The sequence below is a fragment of the Camelus bactrianus genome, chromosome 20, assembly GCF_048773025.1.
Source record: "Camelus bactrianus isolate YW-2024 breed Bactrian camel chromosome 20, ASM4877302v1, whole genome shotgun sequence".
NCBI lineage: Eukaryota > Metazoa > Chordata > Mammalia > Artiodactyla > Camelidae > Camelus > Camelus bactrianus.
The window spans coordinates 30,326,759-30,344,239 of record NC_133558.1 but is presented as its reverse complement, the minus strand read 5'-3'; the positions used below and the strand labels follow the sequence as shown (position 1 = coordinate 30,344,239).

Sequence of the window (17,481 nt, the reverse complement as noted above, 5' to 3'; positions counted from 1 at the left end):
TGAGTAGATCTGAAAGGCGGCCTCTAACTCCTGCGGGATGTGGGCGGCCGCCCAGTGACTGTACTCGCCGGCCCCGCGGTCCCTGGTCCCCCGTCTACAGCCGCGCGGACGGACAGCACAGGACATGAAGAAAGCAACCACTCTACCCCGGGCCCTCCACCTCCTGGCAGGGGAGGGACTTACCAAAAGTAAACAGTGGCCCAGAAAAAAGACTCCAAACTAGAGTGAAGCTCACTAGTAGCAGAATTTCTCTGAGGCTGAGCTCTCCAGGCCCAGGTCCATTTTCACTCATCCTTGTCTTTGGTTGACTTTCTTTTTAAGAACCCAAAAGAGATGTGGGAAGGAAAACACACTACCCACTACGGCTGGGCTGCCTGGGCTCCTGGGACTACAGCCGGGGGGTTCACTTGCCGGCCCCGTTCATGGCCCAGAGACTGAGAATCACGGAACCATCCAGGCTGCTGTCTTTCTACCCTGACTGGTCCCGTGGTTGGAATCAGGGGCTTTCCCAAGGATGGGGCGGGCACTCCTTCCTTCAGACAACAGGCTGATAAGGAAATGAGTGCACTGCTTGGTTCTTCGCCCACCTCTCTCTAGGGGCAGGACCAAACAAGAACCCAGCGCTTCCCAAGACAGTTTTCCTCTCACCAGTAATATAGGATCCCTGCTCTCATCCAACCCTGGCAAATCCTACCACCCATAAGTGCCCAGGTGTAGGGAGGAGGAGGCGTCAGACTAGAGGAGAAATCGCCGATGAGAAAAGACCCAGTGTACACACATAACAAAACCAAAAAAAAAAAAAAAAAAAGCCATTTTATTGAAAATTAAAGTCAAACTTCAAATTAATATTACAATCATGAGAAAAAAATGCCAAATAATTCAATTTACAGTTGCAACATACAATACAAATAGTCCCTTTGAAGTTACGAGTAAACTCATCCACAATCATGACCTGTGGCACAAAGCAGAATTTGTACAATATGTGCATGGGAAGCAAATCTTGGGCAACAGCAAATGGAAAAATAAAAATAAAAATGAAAAGCTTGTATTTACACACAATGCTACAAATATTTTTGTTCCACAGAAATCTAAGAATGGTAAAGCATATCCAAAAAAATTGGAATTTTATTCAGAATACCTAAGAAATTACTGTAAGTTATGGTTTTGGCTGATATATTTCAAAGTACTGCATGAAAAAGCAAACAGTTATTTGTAAACATGAAGTAAACAAACATCTAAAAAAAAACCTCACAGAGAAAGTATTTTTTTAAACGCGTTATCTTTTTAAGAATAACAAATTCAAAGTTTGGAAGTGTCGTCTTTTATTGATTTTATTTATGATTGTTCTTTCGAATTCACAGACAGAATGATTGGTTTCGCTCATGCTCTGTGTTTCCATGTATTAACCTAGACTCTGAGTCAGTCCCTTTCCTGGGAACGCAGGGAACTCCATAAGCCAACACACACGCACATGTCTCCTCCCCTCGGAATTTGCACTGGATGGTCCCTGACAGTGGGGATTTCTCTGCTCACTTTTAAAAGGCCCTGGTGGGGAGAACTGGTCTGAAGAGCAAACCACAGCTGATCTGCTGAGTCTCCCAGTTCCAGGCTGGACGTCATTTCAGGAAAAAAAAAAAAACAAAAAAACCCAAAGCTGTGGTACCGGTTCCAGAACTCTGACAGAGGCTAAAGCCAGGTGGGAAAAGTGGCTGTACTGGTCATGCTGTAAACTCCAGCGACATTTGTGCTACACCAAGAACCATGCCATTTGAACCTGAAGGAAGTGGAGTGTTGGCTAGTTCCAGAGTAGCAGTAAGGCTTTGATTTGGTCTTGAAATCACAAATCATACATTGTGACCCAGTGCAAATTAAAGGTTCAGTTTAAAAAAAAAAAAAAAAGATAAAAGAAAAAAATTAACCCCCAGGCTGAAAAAGGGCAGAATTTGATCTAAGAAATGTAAATTACCCCATTGGAGTGGTTGGAGTGAGGGCAGAAGGAAGAAGTGCTTGAATTTTTCCCAAGGAAAAAAAAAACTTTTAAAGTGTTTCTGGGTTGCTGCCTGCAGCCACTATAATAACATTTCAACACGAAAGCATCCCTTAAGTCACTTTGTATGTGTCCTGTAAACTTAAAAAAGCCCTTTTAACATTAAAAATAAAGTACAGATATAGTACCTTTTTTTAATTAAATAGGGTACAGCTGGCACTGGCGGTAACATTTTTATGTCAATTAATTAAGATTGAAATGTGTAACCAGACACTGGCTTTTTTAAGTGCTGCTGAAAGAAACACACATATTTTACACTTACAAACAAATGGGCAGTGGCGTGCTTCAAGCTACCACACACAAACAATAAATAGTATCAATTACTACTTCCATCTTAATAAAAAAGTGGCTTATTTATCGAAGCATACTTGGTATACAACCTTTAGAAGGCAAAGTGTTTTGGTTTGCTTTGGTTTTCCCCTCGATTTTTATTAGGAGGAGTCAGGGTGCTTTCCCAGGCGAGGACAGGTCCAACGTCCCGCAAAGCCGGCCGGAGATGCTTGGCGGCCTATGAAGTGGCCTGGAGGATGACCGGGGAGCCAGGGACCTCTGGGGGCTGGAAGCAAATCCCTAGAAGGTTCTGCTTAGGGTGGGACATAGAATTCAAATGCCGGGGCCCTGGCCTGCGGGGGAGGAGGGTGAGGATTTGCCCGGTGGTGTCGTGGAGTGGTCCTGGCTGGGCCTGAGGATGTGCCACGTGGCCGCCAGGAGTGGTCAAAGTGCATCCGACAGGAGGGCTTCACACACAGTAGTCGACGCCAGACTCCACCGGCCGGGCCTGCCCTTCGCCCTCCATCGTGAGAAATGCGAATGTCAGAAGCTGGACCTGGTTTCCACCGCCTGTGTGCTCTTAGATCAGCTGCCTGCTGCTGACCCCGCTCCTGGGAGGCAGTGACTTAATTCTGCTCCTTGAAATGCAAATTCGGTGGAGAGCCGCCAGTGGGGCCTAGGCAAAGGCAGATTTGGGTTCCCCTGTCTTAACTGGTAAGGCGGGTGGGGGCAGTTTTGCTTTCCTGTACTGCGTGTATCACGAGGGATCCTTGGGCCACACGTGTGGCTTTAAGCTGATCGTGTCTTCACTGTGAGGCCTGGCAATTGAGAGTTTTGCTTTAACTATGAAACCACAGAACATTTTTCTGCAGTTCAGTGATTCTCTTGTGCTTGTCTGTCTTAACACGACAAGAGTCATCATTATTTCAAAGAAATTAGGAAACCACATCGCTCCAGCATTTCATGCTGATGAAGGGCAACGTAAGTGATAAAGGACTGAGAGTTTTTTTTTTTAATCTCGAATTATTGCTTTTTAAAAGGCAAAGCTGTGTTAGAGGCAATGAAAGATCTGAAAGAACTAAGAACAAAACATTTCCTTCATACATCACAAAAACAAGCTACATCTAAAATATTTGGAGATGGAAGTATTTTTAAAACATCACATTGTGCCTGGATGAACTGAAATTGCTTAGCAATATTTCAGATATGGCTCTAGCCCACTGAAGAAATTTGTTATTTAATAAAGAGCACTTTTAGAGACCGAAGTCAACATCTCAATACACTAAGAAATGTTTCAAGGGTCCAAATGTCATTAAATAATTATAAATATATCTTTAAAGTTATATGACTATTCACGTTAGCAAGTTACCTCAGATTTTACACATATTCATAATTTAAAAAAAAAAAGAAGACAAATAACACACAGCCAAACACAAACACTATCTATACCATTATGGCTATAATAAGGCATTGCCATTTTCAGTTTTGCATAAAAGAAGCAGGGGCAGAGTTGGGGTGTTGGGGTGTGGTTTTGGGATGGGATTTCTTTTTTGGTTAAATGGGAAGAGGGGGGAAAAAGTATAAAAAAGTAAAATAAAATAATCTATCCTGGTCAGTATTTTTGAAGTCACTTTCTTAAAGGAGGGGGGAAAAAATTAAAAACCAACTGAACCAAACAGTTCAAATGAATACTTGCAGAGAAGGGGGAAGGGGAAGTTTGGAACAGCTGCTGCAGAGGGATGGCAGGGGCGTGGGAGCCCCCGTCCTGCCCCTCTTCCCTTCACGTGCACCTCGGCTGGCTTTGGAAGCGGGTCTGCGGAGGGCACGTGTCCACGCACCGTGGCCACCGGCCGCCATGAGCGCGGGTGGTTTCAGAGCACAGGGAGGGAGCGCTGGGCTCCTCTTCCTCCTGGACCTGGAGTCCACCACTCTGAACTGGCGCACCAACAGGTTACTTAGGATAACAGACCGAACAAGCGACAACGGCAGCGAAAACACCTCTCTCCTTGGTTTGTTCGTAAAAGTACATTTTAGAGAGAAAACGATCTGAAGCCTGATTAGGATTGTCTCTCTTGGGCCTTTTGCTTCTCAATATCTACCCTCTGAGGGTCACAAGATGGTGACAGAGTGAGTGAATGCAAAAAAACAAAACAAAACAAAACAAAAAAACTTCTAAAAAATAGGCACTTTGTAGATAGCTAGTTGATATACATATATAAGCACTCTCTCTATATATGTATATGTCGACACGTTTGGGACGTGGCTCCCAGAGACCGCTGGGCCACTGCTGAGGAAATTTCAATAGGGTCGCCAAACAGATTCATCCATTCTGCCACTAGAATTCAGAACGGTTGGGGAACTGCTGTGGCTTCCGTCAGCGTCAACGCCATCATTCTGGTTAGGCAAATTGGGGTTTAATAGCGTGCTGCCATTCGAGGTGGTGGTGCATGGCGGTAGCATTCTGGAAGGAGACCGGTCTCCCCCGGGCACCATGGGGAACTGATAGGATCCTGACGAAGTGCCATAGTAGAGATATGGTGTGCTGCTGGTCTGGAAGGGTCCGCTCTGGCTTTGGGAAGAGCCGGGGTAGGGTGGTGGCAGGTAGGTGTGGTAGTGGGTGGTGGCGGACATACCGAGGGACATGCCTGAGGTGACTGGCGGGGTGTAAGTAAAGGTGGCTGGATAGTGCATTCGTGGATTGGAGAAGCGGCTCTCAGTGAGGGATGAAATGCTTGGGAACTGCCTGGGGTCTGAAAAAGGGCCCAGTTCTGAAGCACCTAAAAATTACAACAGAAGATGGGGGGAAAAATCTGTAAATATCAATTAAAATATGATAGAAATTTTTTTCAAGAAAAAAAATAAAGAAAGAAAACTTAAGCTTCCCCAGAAAGGAAAAGCAAGCCACAGACAGACTTTCAAATGCACCGGTCACTACACAGTCTTTTTGTTTTTTTTCTTCACTTGACAGTCTTAGCAGCATTTATCCTCAAGTTCCTCATCCCTCAGAGAACCCCAAAGGGCTTTAAAAACCCAAATACGTGCTAGGTCATGTGTGCAAACCAACCCAACACTCGGATCAGACAGATTCACTCACCACACTTTAAGATTGAACCCTCACTGATTTTTATGTTTCTCTCTTTGTTTCTCGTTACACCTCAGATATTTGAAAGTGACATTTTTACTAAGTCGGATATGTTTCTTTTTCTCAATTCAATATAAAGAAACTCCAAAATGATCAGTTTTGTTATTAGTACACTTAGCAGGGCCCCTTCATCAATGAAAGAACTTCAAAAAGAGACCCTAACATGGGCCTATCCCGTCTCAACTCTCAATGTAAAATCCTGTTTTATTCTTCATATTAGTAACAGATTTTGAAACAAATCAAACCAGACTTCAAAGTATTCTGGAACTATCTTCCTTATGGAGGCATATAGGGAGAGTCTGGCCCTAAGAAATTGTCCCGAGGGTCTACATGACCTAAATCGTAGGATTTGAAAGTGGGTGGGGAGGGGGAAGAAGGCTCAGCACCTAGGAATCACTGCGTTTCGAGTCTTAACGGGAGATGGAGGACCTGATCAAGGCCAGGTGCCAACAGCAGCTTTGGGGAAAGGCTCACTGGGAGAGGAGATAAAAGAGGTCACCTCACCACCCATCTGCCAGGCCCCTGGACCACATCCTACAGCATTAGCTTCAGGCCAATTTGAACTGAGAACCTGGAAGCAAATCCGGGTTTCCCCTAAAATGTAAAATCCTTTAACTTCTAAATGCCTCCTTCCTATGCATTTCTGGTGCTTCACTTATGAAACCACACTTATAAACCGCTTCATGTGGAAATTCGTTTCCTGAAATGCCAAAAAACTGAAGAGCTGTGATCTTTAAAGATTGGGTTATGATTTTCTAAAACTGACGGGGCTGTGGCAAGCCCTTTTATAACCCCAGTGTCCTCAGGATATTGTTCACAGCTGAAACCGTCCAGTTCTGCGGCTCTCATGTGTGTGCCCCTCCTACAGCTTGCATCTGTAAGGGGGAGCACTCAGTAACTCGTGAGGGCCTCAGTGAGCGGGTACTCCTGCAGCCTCATTTTTATTTCGCCCTCGTTCTTGGATACTACAGTACTGATGAAAGAAATCATCCTAATACTTGTCTTTCAAGGTGCTGATTGAGAGTTGTTCCTTTCTGTTAAGATGCACACTGCCTGCCATCTTCGTAAGATGCTCGCGGTAAGTGCCAGGATGTGCATGTACCATAAACAGTGACTACTTGAAAGCAATATACTGTTAACCCAAGTTGTTCTCACAAATCGGACAGTCCCAGTCAGACAGCCCCACCCAGCCCAGCCCAGCAATTGTGAAAAGTCTCACCTGCCTGGCTCTTCTTACTGAGAGTGGAAGGCCAGAGGCAGAAGTCAGAGGTGGCAGTGTCATCATCTGCAAAATGAGGGGGATGAGCTCTAAGTTCCCTTCCGGCTCTAACGTTCTATCACCGTGAACTCCAAGACAGAAGGAGAAGCAACAGCCCTGGGGGAGGTGGGAGCAGAGGGGTGGGATGGGCAGCGAAGTTCCCACCCCGCGTTAGTACCTTCCCGGAATCCACAGGCCCAGAAGCAGAGGGTAAAGAGCTGGTGAGCAGCCTCTAAGACCAGAAGCAAACACTTTCAAGATGACAAACCAAAACTAGCCCTGTCTGGGCAGTGACTCTCTGCTCTAGATAAATTCTTCCAGCCTCCACTGGCCTCTCCCTAGTGCTTCCCCGAGTATGAGATTCTGAAACACTCAAGGGTAAAAAGGTAGAGTGGTGATTATGATCGGCTCACAAGCCCGCCCCGGGCTTCTCAGCGCCTTACACAGTACCCGCACCGGGCGGAGACCACAGCCTTTCCCGGCCAGCCCGTCTAGGTGAACAGGAGTCAGCAGAGCTAACAGTTATGGGCAGGCCACTTCGGTACGCATGAGGGTCAAGGCTCAGCTAGCGAGAGAAAGCAGAATGATGTGAGCAATTTCAAAGGGAAAGAAGTCACACTTAAAACCCCAGCGTTCCCTCCCCCACCCCCCAGGAGCACAGAGCTCACACAGATAGACTTGTCAAGGTGAAAAATGCTGCTCCTGGTATAATATGCTTCTCGTAAGTACATATACTTAAAATATACTGTAGTCATAATTAAAATTCCATGTGGTTTCCCTTCTTTTGATGCAGAAGCCTCATTAAAACCCTTTATGTGGGACCCTGCCAGTAAACTCCAATATGGTTTTGAATTTATCTCTCCACCCCCCGCCCGCCCCAACTTCTCTATTTTACCTGCTACATTTGGCTGATGTTTTTATTATCCGTCACATGTCAGGCTCACTGTACCTTTTTGGTTTATAGATGCCAGCTAATGCAAACTGACATTCATTCTTGAATTCATGAGCTCTGGTTGTGGTTTATAGAAAACAATGCAACAAATTTCTGCTAGGTTTACAGAATTTTGACCAAGGGCTTCTAGTCATTTGAGACTGTCATGTCTTAAGGATTGTAAAGAGAGCCAATGTGGGCTTGAAAGGGATTTATATACTAATTTTTATAACTCACAAAAAATAAAATTTTCTGGAACTTGTTTAGTCATTTTTGTGTTACTAAGAAATTTTTCTGAAACATACTGCAATGTGTTCTGCAGGAAAAAATTTTCACGGCTTGCTGCAGTATCACATGAGATCTCATATAATAATCGGTGATGGGGAGAAGGAAGGAATCCTAAACTAAAAGCAAAAAACCTCCCTAATCTTCAGTTATTTATAATGATTATTACAGAAGCAAATGATGTATTAAATTTTCCTTCATTGAGTATGGTTGTATCCGTATTCCTAATCTGTTTTGTACATGAACTTGGGTTTTCTTTCAGACCACCTCCTTGGGTTATTTTGACCTTATGTTTTAAACTATTCATACTTGGGTCACTAACCACATTACAGACAACTATAAAAGTGAAAAACCAAGACCTAGATATTGTAGCGACTAAAGTAAAGAAAATGTAACCTCTACTTATTAAAAGGATCAAGATGAAAGCCTGGAGAGTTCTAAAAGTGCTCCTACCCCAATCTAACTTTATAAATGCAAAACTCAGTAACTGCCTGGGCGATCTGCTTGGTAGCCTCAGAGCCGGTTTAAAACTCCCGGCTACAGCCCACAGATTAAATAAAGCCAGTGCCACCAGGAGTTACTTGAAGCCCAAGACAAACATGGTGCATCTTCCCAGTAGGCTGGTTCTACTCAATATGGAGACAAGGGTACGCCATACAGTAAACATGGATATGACATGGAGGAGAATGCTAACACCAGGGTGAATTTCCAGACAAACAAAAAAATGACTGTGACAGAATTTTGCATTCATGAAGCTTCAGAACACTTAGGTGAATTTTTAGACAAACAAATTAAAAAAAAATGACCTCAACAAAATTTTGCACTTGTGAAGCTTTAGACTACGCCCCCCCCCCCCCCGATCCCCTAAGGTACCCATTTACCCTCTGCTGGTTGGGGTACTCTGATGAAAAAAAATCCAAACCCCTCATTTACTATTTAGTTAATCCTAATCTAACCTGCTGACAGAAAAACTAAACTGAGAAGAGGAGGCATTTACTCTACAAAATCAAGCAGCCCCAGAGAGGCAGAGTCACAAGTCGGTAAGACTGCTGTGATTTCTGACCTCTCTGCAATCTTAGTTACCCCTAAGGAATTTGGTTGACACAGTCACACACACATATATGTGTATTTGTTGTCTTAAGTCTATTTGCCGAAATAAATTTGCCTATTTAAGTAGGCTCTTCTGGTGCCCACGTGTGCAGCCCCACTGAGGGCTACTGTCCTTGAGACACTATTTAAAAACTCTTTCCGAGTCTTGCTGGTCTAATCTGCTAATCAGTGAGCAATTAGTTCAGTTGATCATGGCATAATGTGAATGAGACCAAGGTCAAGGGCTTGATTCCCTTAGGACCTGCTGGTTCTCTCTGGATGCATTTCATTCCAGAACCACTCCCTGCACCCCCAGCCACAGTCAGATAGCTTGCAAACGCGTGGAGCTGTGGTGAAAAAGAGCTGCAAGAACCTTGCCTATGGAAACAGCAGCAGCAGCAGTTTTCCATAACCTAATACACCTGGGGAAGAATATTAATAAAATGCCCGTGAAGCTCAACTAAAAATAAAATCAATGTTAAAAATAAAAAAAATTCTTGCCCCGCGGGAAAAAGGAAATGAAATAGCCTCGCTTTACCCAGCCAGATTTCTTGGGTCTTCAGAGCAGGTGGAAAGTGTGGTGGAAGGGGGAGAAACCGAGATAAGGGAGAACGAAAGAGACACTCTGGTCTGTGACTGTCGTGGCCTGCAGTCCTCTAGTGCCTTCGCACCCGCTGTCTGATGCCAGTCTCTTGGGTCACACTTGACTCCTCACTAGAGTGAGCCATGGAGGGCCGTGAGCTCTCTATCCATGTCTGCCCTCCTCTTCGGGGCTTAATAACAAGGGTTCTTGACATCTCTCAGCCTTCACCTAGTACTTTAATATGCATCTTCTCACTTAGTGGCCCCTCAAGAAACACCAGTTGGTTGAAAATGGGCAAGGAGATCTTTAAAGGAGTTGGAAAAGAATGAGACTGAGCACTTGCCATTCGGGGCTGTCAGCTGGGAAACAGTGTACCTTGTTTCACCCCGTCTCAGCAGAGGAATTTACACAGCCCAGCCAAGGAGGGCAGGTCGGGGCAGAGGAAAGGAAAGGGGGCCTTAGTTCAGGTGGAACGCAGGCTGGCAAAGGCAGAGTCCTTTGTCTTTTTTCAACACAAGGGCAAAAACGTAACTGAACCAAAAGCCATCACACTTTTCAGCAATGAGGCAGTAACTGCAAAGCTTCGCTGAGGCCTCTTCAATGGTGGGAGGTGTTGCTTCAATGCATCTCAGATACACCCAAGCACTTTGTAGTACCCCCCTCATGGCCTCCTTTCCAATGGAAGACGTAATACGCGGGACCTCCGCAGAGCTGCTCTCCACTAAGGGTCTTCTTCCCCTTTGACAACATTTTGGCTGCCCCTTTCCCAACCACTCTTACACGATTTCCTGTTTCACTCCTGTTCTAACAGCATTTATTTTCTGGATCGCTCTTTTCGGCCCCTCAGCTGCTACTTTCCTGAATTATTAGCTGTTTCTTGGCCTGTTCTCTCCAACTATAAAGTGAGCTTTGGATGGTAAAGGTCATGACTTATTTTCCTCTCATATCCCTCAGAACCTTCTACATCGTATGAGCCTAATTTTTTTTTTTAATGTTAAGTGTCTGGATGGATGGACGAGTACATGAACGAATAAGTAAATGTCCAGGGATCAGGAATTCTGCACAGTACCTGGCACATTTCTGACACATTAAGAAAAGAGATACTATAATAAGCAGTAAGCAATGCTGACAGCAAACCTAAAATGTAACCCAAATACCACTCTATACCTATGAAACCGGATAAAACTCTCTTTAAAAGGTGTTCAGAGCTCTTCCCAAGCATCACTACATCACTGGACCTCACGGTTCAGACAGGGGCCCACAAATGGCAGTTGCCACTGGTGAATGGATGCCTCTGTTTTGCCACCAGTGTTGTTCCCAGTATCCTCAGAGCTGGTATCGGTGTGTTAAATCTAAAACCGGGGGCCCACAGGGAGAAGGGAGGAAGGAGGAGGAGGGCCAGGCCAGACATGCACAGCCTGCGGGAAGGTGAGTTAGCACCCCTCTGCCCCTGGATCCCAGGGTGACCACTGCCACTAAGGCCTCGTCACTTACTGGGAATGGGTAGTAAAGGTAACAGAGGATAAGACACATCCTGTCTGAATTCCTAGGCAGTATATAGAGACAGTATGTCTGTGACATCAAGAATTGTGGATTGGGGGAAGGCGGGTTGTGGAGGGACAAACTAGGAGCTCGAGATTTGAAGATACTAACTACTACATATAAAATAGATAAACAGCAAGGTCCTACTATACAGCACAGGGAACTATATTCAATATCTTGTAATAACCTATAAAGAAAAATAATATGAAAAGGAATATATATGTATGTATGTATAACTGAATCACTCTGCTGTATACCAGAAACTAACAACATTATAAACCGATTATAATTCAGTAATAATTTTTTAAATGTAAGTTTAAAAAGCTAAAGCTCTAAACATTCTTAGAAACAATGAACAGTACATATATGTAAATTAAAAAATATATGTGCACTAAATTAAAAAAAAATCTATCAAGCCATGAAAGACATAGAAGAAATTTAAAAGACATATTACTAAATGAAAGAAGCCAGTCTGAAAAGGCTACAAACTGTATGGTTCCAACCAAATGACATTCTGGAAAAGGCACAGCTACAGAAACAATAAAAAGATCGTGGTTTCCAGGGGTTTGGGGAGAGGGAGGGAGGGAGGAATGAATAGATGGAGCACAAGGGATTTTTAGGGCAATGACATTATTGTATATGATTCTATAGTGGTGGCTAAGTGTCATTATGCATTTGTCAAACCCCATAGAATGTACAACATCAAGAGTGAACCCTAATGTAAACTATGGACTTTAGCTGATAATAATGTTCCCATGTTGGCTTGTCGATTGTACCAAATATGCCACAGTGATCAGAGATGTTGAGGGTAGGGAAGTATATATGTGTGGGTGGGGAGGGCTATGTGGGAACTCTATTTTCTGCTCAATTCTGCTGTAAACCTGAAACTGCTCTAAAAAAATAAAGTCTATTTTAAAAAAAGAAGAAATTAGGTGGAATGAAAAAAAAAAAAAGAATTATGGATGACCTTTATGGAGGAAGCAATGGCAGCTGAGACACGTGGGCCTGCGTGACATCACGAGATGAGAACGGTTCTCCCGCACCAGGCCCGTGGGTTCTACTCCACCTCTGCTGCCCAGACAGCGAGCCAGCTGGAAAAGGCAGAGCATCCGCCTTGAGGTTCCTGAGATCTGTGTCCTCCAAAATGACACAAGGAAGGGGAAAATCTTCTACCTTTTCAGGCCACACAGGTGCAGAGCCTTGAGATCAGAGGGTGTCACTTTGACTCAGCACAGGTCACAGCCTTGCTTCACCAGGAATGACTGAACTCGGCGAAGAAGGTGCGAACAATGAGGCTATTGGCACGGAGTCCCCTGTCTTACTCTCCCAAGGTCACATCCCACTATGCCCCAGTATGAACCCTCCTCAACGTGGTGGGATGCATACTCAGACCCTTACTGCAGCTTCACTCAGGCTGTCCCCAGACTCACAGCCACCTCTCTTCCCTCCGCCAGACCCAGAGATGAAAGCATTGTCTTAAAAGCTCACCATTACACAAGCACTTCCCAGGGCTACAAATTCTTATCATCTTTCCTTCCCCATCTACATCTTGAACGTTTACGTATGTAAATTTTACCACTCCATGCATTTTAAAGTACCGTCATTGGTTTTAGATAAATATTTTCATATTCCAACTAAAGGGAAAGCAAATTAAGGATAAGACCCACGTATCCCTCTTTCAGATCCTACCTAGTACATAGCACAGTACTGACAAAAGACGAGTACTTCCAAAAAGTGCGATGAACTGATGAATTACTAGCCTAGTCCCGATCAGGCAACTTGACAGAAGTAGAAATGCTATGTAAACATTATCTAAAAATCTATTTTCGATTATGTGCAGAATATTACTTTGCATTTTTCCACACTGAGGTTTTAAGAGATTTTACATCAATTTTCTTAATTTCCCTGAACTTGGCCCTTCACACTAAAAATGATAAGTCTCTATCACTAAATTAGTTTTACTTTTAATTTCATTAGATAATGGTTGGAAAAACATACCCGAGGTGGCAGAAATGCAACAGATCATGCTGATGGAGAAGAAACCAGCAAAATGAGAATCTGAAATCAATTTTTTGAAGATAATGAAAGGTCAGGCTAGCAAACTCCATAGTTTTGCAAAAGAGAGGAAAGTGCCTCAACTGTCCAGGATAAATATTTATTTTCCGTGTTGTAATGAATTGTACTTTTCCACTGCACGCTCACAAATTCTTAAAGACCAGCTGATCCCAAGGCTAAGAAAGTATGCTATGCTGAAGGAAAGAGAGAGAGGAAAAGGAAAAAAAAAAAACCCACAACCTGGCAATTTTCAGAAACTTCAGCCATTCCTTAAACCCACCCAAATTTTGAGGATACTGTTGGAATAATATATTTCCTCTTGGTGAAGGGGACAGAGGGAGGAGGTAGAAGATGGGCAGTGTGTGTGCGCGCGCACCCGCGTCCAAAGAGGGTAAGAGAGAAGGAAGAAACCAAAGAGGGGGTGGGGAGAGAAACGGAGGAAAAATGAGAGATCATCTTGCTAGGCCTTGATTAAGAACTTTTTAAAGGCGAGGAAGGGTGGATAGTCTTTGAAACCAGATCCACGGCAGGAAGGAGGCCAGCACCCAGGACACCGTGTCTTTGAGCAGGGGCCACCCACGGTGCCGCGGCAGTCATATGACTGCTCTGTCACATCCTGAAGCCATTTCCAGCCCATGCACACGTCTGTGCTCCCATTTAGAGAGGATGGGATATATTGGGAACACACATATGGAAACACTTTCAGAGAATCAGTTTCCATGAAATTCATAATGAGCCAAGTGGCTTCAGATGTGGTTGCGTTCCTCCGATTAGCCAGAAGGAAAAAGAAAAAAAAAAAAGGAGGAAAGAAGGAGGAAAAAAGGGACAAATCCACCCTTTCAGACCTTATTTCAGTTTCAGAGAAATTAAAAACCACTAATGACTTATGGCTACCAAAACACAGAGCCACAATTAAGAGAGAGAGGGGGAACTAGGAAAAAGAGGGAAGGAGGTTTAAAAGCAAGAGTCTTGCCCTCCTAAAAATAACAGCTTCGATATCGGTAATCTTATCTGAAATCAGGAGGAGGCTTTCCTCTGATGGTATCTGCCTCTAGTGGCATAATTAATTTTCTGACATCCTGGCTGTACGCAGCGCGCATGCGCACGGGGATTGGGGGCGACACGGCCGAAGGCAGAGGCTGGAAGACCAGCTCTTGTTTGATAACATATGTGGCCAATTAAGATTATTTTTAAAATTGCAACTAAATGATAAATTGTTCCTAAGTAAATCTTTCCAAAAAGCCCGAATACAGAAAGGACGGCCTGGTATTTTCCTGTGGCCTGTGCTAGTGGTAACTATATTAAAAGGCTATATTAAAAGCAGAAATTTATGAACTGGTTGAGATGTTATATATTAGACACTCAAGCCTAGCTGATAGGAAAGCATGAAATACAAGAAGGGAACAAGTGGGGGAGGGTTTTTTAAGAGGGACATTTAACTGATATTTGTTAAGTTAAAACAGTTTTTTATATTAAAACCAAAACAGGCCTACGATGGAGTAAAATTCACATGAATTTTAAGATATAACAAGAGACGCAAAAGTGCTTTCCAGGTGGGAGTTGGGGTTGTTTTGGGTTACGTCAACAGATTGTGGAGGGCAGAGCAGGGGAGGGGCCCTGGAGTCCCCACTGCCCCTTGGGGTGCTTCTTTCCAGCCTGGCAGCAGCCTAAACCCTCCATTTAGGAATGCCCTGGGGATGGGCTGGGAACCAGCACTGGCTGTTGCTTAACAGACCAGTCTCTGCTCCCACCATAGGGATCCTCTAAGTGACTTCGTAGTCACCGTACCCCATGGTATCACTGTCACAGGACTTACTAAGAGGAAAGAGTGGCGGCCAAACTCCTGAGATTCGAAGGCTCCCATCTACAAAGGATCTTACTTCATGTAACGGCATTAAGTCCTCACCCCAGCCCTGGGAGGTAGACAGTGTCACTGACCCCACATTACGGATGACAAACTGAAGCTCAAAGAAGCGAAGGGAGTTCCTCAAGGTTACAGACCAGTAAATGGTGGCCTGTGCAGGACATGGCCCCAGACCCAGGGCGCTCAGCTGTCAGTCCCCTCCACGGTACAGAGGGATTCAATGTCATTTCCACGCGAATTCTAACGGCGAATTGCTATGCCTACCTGGAGGGCAATGATGCACTATCGTGCGGGTCTGGGGGGGTGGAGGCAGGGGTGGACTCAGCCCGTAACTCTCACAGTGTCTTTACCACTGACACTTTGACCGTAAGCAAATCACATCTTATGTTCTTTGGGTTCTCTCACTGGGTAAGTGAGAACTGGCAAAAGGACGCAGCAAATAGCAAACACCTCCTTCTCCAAAGGGTGTCCCTGCTTACGGGATTATCTGAATAGAGAATAAGGAGACTGAAAAGATTGGGTCCGAGCTAGGAAAGACATGGGTTGAGAAACAGAATCCTGAAACTCCCAATTAACGCCACGTACCCAGCTCCAGGCCCAACCAAACTCCTCTGTAAAAAAAAAAAGAAAAACAAACCTGTTGCAGTGGGAAAAGGAGGCTAGGAGAGCAAATAATCACCATAGAGACCACATTCCCCCATCCACTAAGTGCGCAGACACCGTTTTCAGGTCCAGCTCCATTCTCCCTCCTGGTCTGCTCCTCCAAGTCCAGCACCGATCCAGTCTCAGGCTAGCTCTGTAATCAAGCCTAGCGCTGACCCTGGACGGCCCAAGGGAAGGGAGGGTTGGCTCCAGACAGCAGCTGCCTCCGAGGTAGGACAGCTCAAAACCTGACAAGCTCGGGGAACAGTTTTTCAAATAAAATTCCCCTCACAAGGCTTAGCACCCCAGTGTGGTCCAAGCGCCCTGAGGCCATCCCGGACCTTAGTGCTCGTGACTCAAACCCCCTCAGTGCCCCAGGACCCAGAATGTGAACCAGATGACCAAAGTGCCACTCAGTCTCTCCAAGTCAGCACTGCAGGCCAGAGCTATCCCAGGCCTCACACAACTGTGGGAATCAGGGGTCAAAGCCACAGGCTTTAGCTGCCACTGTGTCCTGCCAGGACCCTTCCTTATCTCTGCCCCCCTCCCTCTTCAGTCAGATGCATCCACTTACCTGCTCCCTGCAGACCCGGCCCTGGGATTGGTGCCTGCCCCAGGAAGACCACAGAAGAGACTTCCTGGTTGTGATGGAAGGTAACCTTAGAATTGAGACCCACTTGTGCATGTGTGTATGTGCTGTATCTTCTGCCCAGACAGCAGGAGTTCCTGAATCCTGGTCTTGGCCACCTTGGAAATCCCGGTCTCAGGATTTCCCTGTTCACGACTGCCTACCCAGTCTGGGGCTGCAGGTCATGCTATTGATACGCACACGTGTGTACATTTCCAGATCTCTGGATTAGGCACACCACAAGCATCTGCTAGGGTTAACGATCCTGTCCTGACTTACCCTTCCAGCCTTGTCCCTCACTCTACTTCTTCATGAACTCTACGATCCAGCTGGACCAGAGCCCTGTCCGTGGTCCACACCCCCCTCCCATACAGCTTTGTTACTCCCTCTGCCCTCAGTATCCCCACCCCCACCCCACCTGAGTCCCTCCAAGGTCTAAGCAGCATTTAAAGTCTACCTCACAGTCCCCCTCTGCTCCCACGATTCTCCTCGTGCTCTCGCTCTGGGCCCTAGCGGCCCCCCCTCCCCGCACGGCGTTCTTCATCCGTGTTTCTCTTGTAGGATGCATGTCAGAGGCCCCACAATCCCCCCATCACTGCTACCAGCCTGTCCCGTCCCTGAGAACCAGACGCTGTGTTACTTATCTTTAAAACCACTATAGCTCCTCTCAGAGTGACATTCGGACGGTACTTAAATGTCAGTGTGAGGAAAAAGGGATGGCGATGCCAGGTTCAACCTCGATCCTTGTCTCTAACTGCAGAGTGTGCGTGCCTTCTGATTTCTGCCTGTCCCTCTTCAGCCAGCTGCTCTTCCTGCCCCACTGCACCTGTGGTTTACCTGCGCTCATGAGTTCCATGTCCACAGCTCTGCCCCATCCACCAGTCTTGGGGCACATCTCTCAGTCCACCCTGTTCCCTGGGTTTGCTCCCTAATCCTAAGAGCAAAAATGTGTTCTGGTTTTGTCAGTCCCAAAGCGAACCCTCCTGTCCACATCAATGCTGACTCTCAAAAATAATAATTAAATTAAAAGATCATGTCTCAAATGTAGACATTGCTTTTGAGGTTGTCTATTTTCACATACATCTGATTTTGCCATCACAAAAGGCCCAACTGACAGGTACCACCTGATGAGGACGCTTCGTCAA

General features: G+C 45.3%; 1 protein-coding gene across 3 annotated transcripts in view; it reads right to left on the bottom strand.

The window, feature by feature from the left end:
- Positions 1 to 795: 795 nt before the first annotated feature.
- Positions 796 to 17,481, bottom strand: part of RUNX2 (RUNX family transcription factor 2) — a 206,134-nt gene continuing 189,448 nt past the window's right edge. For 2 of the 3 annotated variants that reach the window (XM_074348840.1, XM_074348841.1), the window contains one exon: positions 796 to 5,094. In XM_074348840.1, coding sequence (XP_074204941.1) covers positions 4,616 to 5,094 — 479 coding nt within the window. In that variant the 3' untranslated portion in view covers positions 796 to 4,615. Of the gene's footprint in view, positions 5,095 to 6,678; positions 6,745 to 17,481 lie in introns of all 3 variants that reach the window. The other variant, XM_074348839.1, reaches the window with a different exon arrangement.